Consider the following 12,084-nt stretch of genomic DNA (forward strand, 5'->3'; position numbering starts at 1 on the left):
TTGCTTTGGTCCTCTTCTTATATTCTATTGCTCTATCTTTTCAATGCGGTGTGGAAGGAATCTAGAAAGGACAGGTCTTGGCGAAGCAAAAGCAGTGCAAATAGCGTCTCTGGAGAATAAGGAGGGAGAAGCTGATTCTCTTCTTGAGCAAATTGTAAACAGTAGTGGCGCTATTCCTTCTGTAATAACATTCTTTTCATTTTTTTTAAACTCCACCCCCACATGATTTATTGCTTGATTGATTCAGAAAACACCACCTTGCCTGCCCACACAGGTGCCCATTTCTTTTTTTCTGGGGTTTTGACTCGTTCTCCCTACGACTCCAACAAGTCAGCCAATCGCAGATTAACAATAACACTGTTTACTCATAGTGATTTATGCTGTGTTGCTGATCAAATCATTTGATCGAGTGAAAAGAAGAGAAGAAAGGAAGGAGTGATGTGGCCCGTGGTAGTAATATTTGCTGGTGGCTTTCTTTCTGGCCTGCTCGCTCTTGTTGCTTTACAAGCTCTGGGTGTTTATGTTTTGATTAAAAGATTGAATCGAAAGACTCAACAACAACAAGCATCACATTCTTCTTCTTCTCCTCCACATCATCAAGACCTCGATCCCCAACAGTCCCTTGATTATGCCCATAACAAGAAGGTATCTCTCTCTGGTATCTTTCAATTATAACGTCTAGTTTTTTTACATTTTCTTCCTTCAATTCTTGTCAAAATGGTATCTTTTATTTATTTATTTGTTGCGAAAGAATGATGCTTTCTTGTTATATTATCTTCTTTTGATTTGAGTATTGATGGCTGCCAAATGGGGCGGTGGGGTTTTGGTTCTTTCTCTAATTGAATCAAATTCTCTGGTTTTGGGTGTTACTCTTTGTGATTAACCAAGGCATGATAATTTTTTTTTTCTTTAACTGGGTCTCAAAGAGAATGATTGTTCAACTAGCTTACTCTATTTCATATCAATACTGAATTGCTCATACATCTCTAATTCTCTACTATATTTTGATTTTTTGATTATGTCAACAAAATAATCCCTATTCAACTTTCTAATTGCATGCCCTTTTATCCAACAATTGTATGGATTGTTGTCCTGATGCTGCCCTAGAAAGTGCATATGTCTATCAGAATCATACAAACTTTGTCTTTGAAGGACCTTCTAAAGAAATGTTCATCCATTATGCATAGATAGAGAAATGCATGTTCACACCACAATCATGCACATTTAAACTCATTGTTGATTGTGTCTTTTAGTAGTTAAAGGGTTTTTTTTTCATTCGCTGATTTACTTCTGTGACTCAGGGATATGTCTGGGTTCTTGATCCAGATCAGGTTCTGAAAAATTGGCCAGTGGAAAAAGTACAGAAAGATCAAAAGAAGAAAAAGGAGCTCCTTGAGGTCAATCCCATCCGAAAACAGGCAAAAATCAAGGACAGGTCACTTATTTTGACAGATTCAGGTGGCTCACATAGAGTTATTCCTTTGAAAGGTTGTGCAATAGAAGCTGTGTCAGCTACAAGCCTCTCATCAAGAAAATGGTAACTGCTGTCTTATGGGATTCTTTTGGTTGGCTACTATTACGCTGTATAGTTTCACATGCTAATTAATCAATTGCCTTCATAATGCTTTTTTGGGGTTGGTTTTGCTATTGACAAGTCAAGGACCAAAGACTTAAGCCTCCTACTTCTATGTGTGTTGATTTTTGCTCAGAATTTCATTTTGGAAAAGAACTTCAGCTTGATAGTTCAGTAATTATTTCTCATTCACAGCTCCATGTAGTGGTGCAACCATGGTTTTCAAACCGAGATTTGAGTCGTGAATTGGAAAGCTTATTTTTGGGATTGTGAATTGCTGATTCAGTAACAAATGAAAATGACATTTAAAAGATAAATAATGTTATAAATATTTTTTTAAATAAAGTGAGTTTTGATCATTTGCAAAACAAAGTATGCAACAAATCATTTATTTTTTTAGTTCTTAGTCGGTAAATGACCCCAAAGTCTCAAAATTTAACGTATTGATCATTCTAAAGGCTAAATAACTTATATATCTAAGAGCTATCTTCTAACTATGTAAACTACTAGATCTCCAAGTTTTAATAAAAAATAATGGTCTCATTCTTCCCCAATGTTAATATCACCTTTGTCATTCTTGTTGTCTTTGGTACTCTTACTTTCTTTTACTCTTGCCTTTTTTTGTAAGATTTAATTTATAATTCGTTTCAGTCTCAATTAGAAATATTAATCAAAGAAAATTGCCTTAGCATTTTTATTCTCACTAATTTCACTTTCATTTTCTATTTTAGCTGACTCATAAAATTCAATGAATAATACTGAATCAAACAGATTATGACTGAATCATAGGATTCATGTACACCTGCGATTCATTTTTTATGTGAATTGAGACGAATCATGAGATTCTAATAACCATGGTTGCAACCATCAGGATTTCCATTGCTCATAAAATGCTGCCAGTGTAATGGTTGGTGCCATTTAAGCAACCACGTATGTTCAGGATGTCAACTTCTTGACTTCACTCATTAGTTTTAACCTGTGTGACCAGGGCCAAAATATTTGCTTTTGAAATCTTGCTGAAATTCCTTGTAACTCAGCTCAGTAGAATCAAAATTTGCATTTATTTAGTGTTAGCAATATGCATGTTACTTGATTCAGTAAAGAATAGCTCAAGAAGTTATGGTGTCTTTTTCACCCTTTATCTAAGGAGAAACATGACTAGTCTCTATTCCTATCACAGGGCCAAAAGATTTCCAATAAAAGTGGAAAGCAAAACATCGCCAATATATAATGCAAGTAAGACAGTTTTTATATTTCTTGAGACATCCTGGGAGAAGGAGTCATGGTGTAAAGCCCTCCGTCTTGCTTCAAGTGATGACCAAGAAAAACTTAACTGGTTTATCAAGTTAAATGAAGAGTTCCTACGTTATTTGACATCCTTAAATACAGAATACCCTTCATTTATGAAACCCTCTGTTGGTTTCTATGTTGAGCCAATTGATAGGGCCAGTAGGTTTGATGGTTCTGAATCAAAGGTTCGCCTGTTTTGGAAAAAGCTTGCCAAAAAGGCATCAAAGAGTGGTGTAGAAAATAAGGTGAGTTCCTTGTTAGGTCGTGAAGAGAGAAAGATTAATGATAAATATCATCCATCCCATGACCCAGCCTTTTCTGGTAGTGTGGGAAAGAATGATCCAACATTGAAGGCACCTATCACCTCCGAGGAAGAAAATATTTTGTTACCTTCATCATCAACCAGTTCCCGTGCCTCAAGCCTAAGCCAGCTTCAAGTCATTTCTGATACAGACGCTGATGAAAAGTTAAATGTTGATGAGGGAACACTCTGCTGGAACTTGATTATTTCTCGGCTCTTTTTTGATGCCAAAAGCAATGACAGGATGAAGAGTTTAATGCAAGCGCGGATTCAGGTCAATTATTTCCCAAATTATATTCAATAGCATTTAGTTTTGTCCATTGATGCATGTTAGATTCTGCTGGGTAGATGATGCTTTGCTTGTAGTTTTAATATCTGCAGTGGGTAGCAATTTTGGGGATTGGTCTATCTAATAATTTTTATTTTGATGTAAGAGCACTTAAGAATATAGCTTAAATATTGGTTATGATCCACGCTTATCATTCTGCCTTTTAGTGTTCACAAATTCCAAATGCTTGGATTTTTCCTTGCCCTGATTTATACAGTAGATAGAACTCTTGCAATAGGGAATATATCCTGCTTCCATCAGAACTTGTGTACCGTGTTCCATAGGCTAGGAGAAAATTGTTATAACATAATAGGTGTTCTTTGACGAATATGCACATGTTTTTTTTTTTTTTTTAAATGTACTCAGACATTGTTCTTTTCTGATTTTGGATCACAGAGAACTTTGTCCAATATGAGGACCCCCAGTTACATTGGCGAAATCATATGTACTGATCTAAACCTTGGGAATCTCCCGCCTTATATCCATGGTATTAGGGTTCTTCCTACACACATGAATGAGGTATGGGCATGGGAAGTTGATATCGAATATTGTGGCGGGTTAGTGCTAGATATTGAAACAAGACTGGAAGTTCGTGACCTAGATTTGCAGAAAGGTGTGGTGGATACAGACGTGGGATCCAGCTCTGTTAGGGATGCTTCGTCAGACCTTCTGGAAGGTTTTGAAGATCTTGGAAAGCAGTTGAATTTTTCTGAAGGGACTGTTGATTCACAAGAATGGAAGGATGAGGGTAATCCTAAGTCTGGTAAGCATAGAAGATTCTTACTGATTTATATCTGCCTGTTAGTTTGCAAGTTAATGCTTTTGAATATTACAAACTCACATGTACAGAAAAGAAAACCCTATATGATCCAAAAGTTGCATTCAAACTTTCACAGTGATTCAGTTGTCAGATCTTGAAGATGCTGATGGGTGTCCTCAACTTTCATATGTGAAACAAAATACTGGAATGTTGCCTAACTGCTTTTTAACTTTGTAGTTAATTCAGACCACTGTTGTGGTAATATTATTTGAAATGATGTTGGCGTGCATGCACATGGGTGGATGCATTCATTCATGCAAACAAGATAGCATAAGATTTCAATGTAAACTAAATCTAGGATCCTGTTCTTTGTCACCTAAAAAGCCCTAAATAAGGTCAAATGTTTTCAAGGTTTTGGTCGCTTCGCATTTCTATGTTCATGCAGGAAATGAGTTGGTGTCTTTCCATTAATGAACATTGCATAAACTCCTTTAAAGAATTGTGTCATTGTATCCAGAAACAAACCTACGAGGATAAGATGGTTATAACTGTTTACCCTAATTAAGATAGGTTCATGACATGCATGGGTCCTGGTCCATGCAATATCATCTTAAATTAGGAAGCAAGGAGGTAGACATGTGTCAGGATGATAAACATGTAAATTTTCTTTATTCCACTTATTATAACAGTGTTCTCTATTCCACTTATTGCAACAGTCTTAATGGTCAATGCAGATATTCATTGTTATTTTGGACAGGAGGAATTCTTAATTGACTGTTTTAATGGAAATTCACAATAAACAATACCAATTGAGCCTCATCTTTTCTTGCTACAGATAAATTAAAGGACTCAAAGAGTGGCATATCAACATCAACGAATGTATCTAGGTGGAAGTCCCTCCTTAATTCTGTTGCAAAACAGGTTTCACAGGTTTGTATAAAACTTTTTCTGTATATATAGGTTGTTTCTACCTATATGCAAAGATACATATATCCTTATTATATGGTGTTTATCCCTTGAATTAGTTTGAATTCAATTGTGGTATTTGCCTGTAATTCAGTATCTTAGTTATGTTACTATTATCGTCAATTAGGATATTTGTTTCCCACGAGTTTTTTTCTTTACCATCGGTCAGATGAGATCTCGCCACATGATACCTGTTATAGCTGTCTAATAAAAACAGTGTTCAAACAAAGACTTGCTATTTCTGTTCGTTGGCCCCTCAAGCTGGAGGCAAAATCATTTTAGCTAGCATTCTCTTATGTTGTTGTCTTTCTTCATTCCCCATTTGTTGTGCTTGGCATGTCCTATTTTCTCAAAAGGTATATTGGATCTATGATGCTGTCTTCTATTCTTTAGCCTCTATTTCAACATCCTATTTTAAGGGAATCTACTTCCTCTGTTTATAATTTCATCTTAACCATGCGAAATTCATCATTGTAGAACTTACAAATTGATTTTCATGGTAAACTATTTCCGTCTTGATTGAAAACATGGAGAAGAAACTAATAAGAGTAATAAAAGATTACTTAGGTTGGTCATATGAGGTGGAGCCATTACAGATGTTGCATTATGGTTTTCGAAAGTGAGTCCTGGCTTTTTCATCAAGTTATATGTATAGAACAACATTGAGGATACTTGCAGAAGTCCCATTAACTCAAAATGAACTTTCTTTTGCCAACTGATTGATTATCGATTGCAGGTGCCGCTCTCTTTGTCAATAAGGTTAGGATCCCTTCGTGGAACAGTGCGATTACATATTAAGCCACCTCCTTCTGATCAGTTATGGTTTGGCTTCACATCCACGCCTGATGTGGAGTTTGATTTGGAGTCTTCTGTTGGGGAACGCAAGATCACTAGTGGGCAAGTAGCGTTATACCTGATCAACAAATTTAAGGTACGGAACTTCCTTGTCGCATAGGACTCTTAACTATTATTTTAACTTTCCTTCAACACATAAGCAGTCAGTCATTACATTGGTCACTATGTTGCTTGACATGATGTCTGCATTGATGAGCATGCAGCTCTAAGCAATTATCTCTCTTCCTCCTTTTGAAATCCATTTTGCAGTCAATTTCATCTTTTAAATTGCAGTAGTTTCTTTTTTTCCTAACCAAAAGAACCTTGACTTAGCCGGAAGTTCTTTTCCTTTCTGAATGGATATTGCAAGTAGTTCCATCATTGCAGTGAATCATATTCTGATTATAATACTCAAAAACTTCCAAGACTATTTATGGAGTGTTAGATGTTTGTGTTTTCTGATGGAGGCATGTTCTTATCACAATTCCTAGTCCCCTGTATTTGCCTTCTTTGTTTTTGTTGAGTTGGAAAAGTCTAGGACCCTTGCTAGTCATATGTGAGATTAACACCTTGCTTAAACTGCCTTTCAGATGATCAGTTTGTGAATCTCGGAATTGTTGTCAATTGTGATTCTCTATTAGGTTGCTTTTAGCTAGTGTTTGGAATTTTTGGTACTTCTATGGAAATAAAATATGATGAATTATAGATGCAAGGTAGGTTCACCCGATGCTCCTTTTAATAATGCAGGCTGCAATCCGGGAGACAATGGTTCTTCCAAATTGTGAAAGCGTGTGCATTCCCTGGATGTTAGCAGAAAAGAATGACTGGGTCCCTCGAAATGTTGCTCCTTTTATATGGATTAATCAAGAAGCCGCTAGCGATAATGCTGCTGCACTTGAACTACTGAACTCCCAACTTGATGCAAAAACCAAGATTGAAGCTGGCAGGGAAACCTCATACAATCATCCAGAAAGCAAGCATCAAAAAACAAGGAATGCTGAAAATGTTCAACCACCATATTCTGATTCTTCAGATGATTTGAGCTCTAACAAGCCATCAATGAAAAATGACAAGTCATCACAAGATCTAACAAGTCCTTTGTTGGCAAACAGTGAAGCGCCAGAAACTGGCCAAAACAGCTCAGGGTATGCCTCGGAAAGTCAATCACCATCTAGGACTCTGATATCTCTGGAAAAACAGACTCGTTCTGTTGAAGAAGACGATTCAAGACCAAAGAAAATGGGAAGGAGGGCGAAGATGCTTGATCTAGGGAAGAAGATGGGGGAGAAATTCGAAGAAAAGAGGCGCAATATTGAAGAAAAGGGCAGGAATATCGTTGACAAGATGCGAGGACCATGAAAATGCCAAAATAAGTAAACTGTTGGGAGAGACAACAAATGGTGGCAAATACTATTTTCTTCATTGAGGAATGAAGGCATCGATCAATTCGCATAGATGGTATCTATTTTTTAGGTTGAGATAAATCCTTCGGTACAGAAATTCATTTACATTTATTTCATGAAGAATAAGATACAGCGAGGAGGCTATAATTGACAACAAAAATAGGTATATATAGAAAGCAACTTAAGGCCTTGAGTTTACATAGATAGGTCTTTGTTGTAAGATTGACATGACTAGTTAAAGTTAACAAAACTCTAAAACATGTGGGATTTCTACTATACATGCACTGTGAATCAAAAGATACTGTGGATCAAAAGACAGTTAACTGTGAACTTCCATAGTTGCTTTTCACGGCTTTTGATTGTTGCTCTGCCTTTTTTAGGCCTAAAGAGAAGATCTTTCTATATTTTTGCCTTCTACCGCTCTGCTTTTCCTTTAAGGTTTTTTAAGTTATAGGCTTGCAAAGAGTTTAGAAAATTATTATTATACTATACTATATATTAAAGCGTATGGGAAAAATATTGTAGATTTACTTTAGATATTGATACATTGTCCTGTTAATGACACTATAGTTATAGAGTATTTGAATTGCAGATACACTATAGTCATATAATATTTGCACTATGAATGACACTATAGAACCATGTGGAGTGTTTTTTTCCTGTGTTTTTGGTCAAGAATTGTGGTTGGAAGACCTGTTTTCTCTGTTAAAAGCTGTTGGGCCTGACTTGGCAGTTAATCCCAACAATGTTGGGTTTGGCTAATAGGTTAGATCCAAAACACTTCTAAAAAGTGCCTCTTAGAAAGATCCAACAACGTTAATTTTTTTAAAATTTTAAATTATTTTGAATTAATTTTTGACAAGCCAGACTAAAAAAATTTTAAATTTTAAAATTTTTTCCTTTACATTAAATTAATATTTTTTTTATGTTTTTAAATTATTTCTTTAAAATAATACATTGAGATTGTGTCTTGAAAATTTTTAATTTTTTTATTTACTGGAAATTAATTATTTTTTTATATTTTGGTATAATTTTTTAAAGAGTTTTTTTAAAAAAAAAATATTTTGAGATTATGTTTGATTGGTAAGCGAGACCCAAGAAATTTAAAATTTTTTATTTTTTTTTCTTTACTTCAAATTAATATTTTTAAAAATAATTTTTTATATATATTTTTTTTAAATATTCTTTTTAAAAAAATTATAAGTCAAATCTAAGGCGATACAATCCTGCTTACTCCAAGACCTAATGCTAATGAATCATATTGGACTTCAGGAACCAACTCTAAGGGGTCGAGGGTCATGCCTCATAGCAAGACAAAATATAATTGAGCCTTTTACTTACTAGAACCCAATAATGTTGGGTCTTTCCCATGACCCAACACCTAATTGGATCTTGTTGCCACTAGGATCCAACATTTTTGGTCCCTTTTCAACCAAGACCCAACCTTAACTCCCACCACACCATGACCCAACAACGTTGAGACTACTTCCCACCACCAGGACCCAACAGCTTTGGACCTTGATCCCATCGGGATTTGATAACGTTTGACCCTGTATACCAACATGACTCAACGCCAAATTGGGTTCTGTTACCACCATGACCCAACGCTCAATGGGGCCCTGCTGCAACAACGACCCAATGCCTAATTGGACCCTGCTGCCACCATGACCCAACATATTTGAACCTTTTTCAACTAGGACCCAACAGCAAGACCCAACCCTGCCTCCCACCATACCAGGACCCAACATTAATGAATCCTGATTCACTGGGACCAAACAACGTTGGGCCCCACCTACCACCATGATCCAACGCTCAATTGGGCCCTGCTATCACCAGAACCTAGTATCTTTGGGGCCTCCCTCCCTCTGGGACCCAACAACTTTGGGCCCTGATCGCACAAGTACCTAACAATGTTGGTTGTACTGGGATACTAAGCCCAGCAGCGTTGGGAGGGTCTGTTGCATTTAAAATTTGGGAGTGCATTTGGCCCGAAGTAAACCAATAGAATCGTTGGGTCAACCCAGAACTCGGGTGACCCGACAAAAACCTTTAAAGGACTTCTTTTTTTTCAAATGTGTTTTTTTATCCTACCCTAGACCCCTCTTTTTTTATATTTTCCAATTGGTTACTAACTCATTTCAAAGTTCACTATATAAATACTAGAAGAATGTTTTATTTTTTTAATGTGAGATTTGAAGCCTTTTAGTGTATAAACTCTACGTTTACAAAACAAAAGTTATGTTTTGTAAATGTGGGATAATAAACCTTTTTGGTTTAAATAATCTTTTAAACTTAATATCTTACAACATGCATAGCCTATATCCATATGAATTGTTTCTTAATTTTTTCATATAAAATATCAAAACATCAAATATTTTTTTGAAAATTTTCCAGGTGACTCAGGCCTTGGCCGGGTCTATTTCATTCAAAATCCAGCTTGCAATTGACCAAAAGTAAATCGACCGACTCGTTGGGTCAACCTGAAACTCAAATGACCCGATAAAAACTCAATAGAGACCTTTTTTTAAAAAAAATATGTTTCAGTTGGTTACTAACTCATTTCAAAGTTCATTATATAAATACTAGAAGAATATTTTATTTTTGTAATGTGGGATTTGAAACCCTTTAGTGTACATGCTCTATATTTACACAAAAAAAAAAATATATTTTTTTAATGGGGGATAATAAACCTTTTTGGTTTAAATACTTCAACTTAATAGAATAAGATAATATCTTTTCAATATAAGATAAAAAGTCTTTTGAAATAATCTTTAAAACTTAATTATTTACAACATTTATAGCATATATCTACGTGAATTGTTTTTTTTTTTCTTTTAATTTTTTTCATCTAAAATATTAAAAACTCAAATATTTTTTTTAATTTTCCAAGTTGACCCGAGTCAAACTATATAACCCAGGACCCGACCCATTTATCGGGTCACGCTCCAAGCTGGGTTTGAAAACTATGATTGCCATAAAAATATAACTTTAAAAAATACAATTGAAAAAACATAAAGTGACGTGACTGGTTAAAAAAATAAAAAAATAAACAAAACCTCCTCTCTTTTGTTTTGTTTAGGAGCTTCTTTTAAAAAATATTGATTATTTGATCCACAATGGAGCGCAAGTCACATAGCTATTAAATGCTAAAAGATGTTTTTTTCACTGTTCACCTGACATTTAATTGTGGATTTTGTTAGTGATTTTTTTTTTAAATTCAGCTTTTATTTTGCGAACAATCGAATCTTATTTAGTCTTAATTAAAGCTTAATTGTATTTCTTTGAGTGACGGTTGAATTGAAAGATGCAGGACTAAAGTGATAAATGCCGGTAAATTAAAGGGTGACTTTACAATTTATTTTAAAATTTTATTTTCATCCCTCATCTTTTTCAACTATTAAGTAATTGGTACTTTTAATTTAAAAAAAAAACATTTTGGTATTAATTTTTATTTTTTTATTTTTTAGTTTTTATTTTTTTATGGAGAAGAAAAAAGAGGTCGCTAAATTTCAATTTAGAGAGAGTTGCTGATAGCGAAGATTCGACCACTAAAAGAATTTGTTTTGTTGTCAAATAGTTTCATATAATGAGGGAGGGTTAATATTAAATGTTTTCTTACCTTGAAAACAACTTAAAAAACAAATTTGAGCTTACAAAATATTTTGGGTTTTAGGATGATTTTAGGTTCTAAATTGTTTTTTTTTCTTTGTGTTTTTGGAGGCTATGGATTGGTTTAACAAGAATTATAAGGTGTTTTCTAAGTGTTTTTGGTAAAAAATTAGGTTGATAAAGAGTTTTTGAGTAAAAAAAAAATGAACCTTGTTTTTTCTAGCAACAAGTGGTGGAATTCTAGGATTTCCCGATGATGCGTTGTCTAATTGTTTTCCCAAACAATTGGGTGGCAAACACCCCATTAAACTTAAAAAAGCCTACACGTGTGAGTTTGGCTTTGCAAGCTTGTGTGTGGGCCTTTTATTAATTGGGTTAGGCACTAGGCCTGACATATTAGGCCCAACACCTTGTCTTATTTTTTTTTATCTTTCAAAATCTTGATTTTTTTTTTATATTAATGACTTTTTTATGTGTTTTTTTTAATAATTTTAAATTTATGTTTAGATTAATATTCTTTATAATGTTTTTGGATTTTTTAGCCTTTGTTGAATAATGATTATTTTTTAAGTATATTAGGTATGTTTAAGTTCTTTTTGTTTCATTTTTATTTTTTAACATTTTATATAAATTAATTATTTTTTAATATTTTAACAAGTGTAATCCTACATAGTATTTTTTCCTTTCATTTTTTTCAATAAGTTTTATGTGTATCATTCTCTAGTACAAATTTATTAAACACAAATAGGTAAATGAGTTGTGCTGTGATATAAATATCTTGATCTATATTGGTATTTTAATTTTTATAATTATGTTTTTATTTATCATTAATTACTATTTTATCATTTATTTATAGAATGGTTTGTGATATATTTAATTGGATGCGTGTATAAGTTTTTCAATTTATATTTATGATTTTTTATGTAAAAAACACCATTGATCATGTATTGGTGTTTTTAATTTGATCTTTATTTTTATGATTTTTTAATTTTTTCCTTTGACTCTTTTATAAAAGTTTTA

The 12,084-nt window shown here is 34.0% G+C and overlaps 1 protein-coding gene across 1 annotated transcript; it reads left to right on the plus strand.

Moving 5' to 3' along the window:
• On the plus strand, positions 1-7,872 carry LOC118048509 (uncharacterized). The gene is made up of 7 exons (XM_035058227.2): positions 1-645; positions 1,302-1,537; positions 2,754-3,438; positions 3,889-4,255; positions 5,088-5,182; positions 5,955-6,149; positions 6,800-7,872. Exons 1-7 carry the CDS (start codon positions 439-441, stop codon positions 7,409-7,411), a joined length of 2,397 nt encoding a protein of 798 aa, XP_034914118.1. The 5' UTR covers positions 1-438; the 3' UTR covers positions 7,412-7,872.
• Positions 7,873-12,084: the final 4,212 nt, after the last annotated feature.

The sequence above is a fragment of the Populus alba genome, chromosome 17 (genome assembly GCF_005239225.2).
Source record: "Populus alba chromosome 17, ASM523922v2, whole genome shotgun sequence".
Lineage (NCBI taxonomy): Eukaryota > Viridiplantae > Streptophyta > Magnoliopsida > Malpighiales > Salicaceae > Populus > Populus alba.

Coding starts and splice junctions, on each gene's coding strand:
- LOC118048509 (XM_035058227.2), top strand. CDS start 439: ATGTGGCCCGTGGTAGTAATATTTGCTGGTGGCTTTCTTTCTGGCCTG. Junction 646..1,301: donor ATTATGCCCATAACAAGAAG/GTATCTCTCTCT, acceptor TCTGTGACTCAG/GGATATGTCTGGGTTCTTGA. Junction 1,538..2,753: donor AGCCTCTCATCAAGAAAATG/GTAACTGCTGTC, acceptor TTCCTATCACAG/GGCCAAAAGATTTCCAATAA.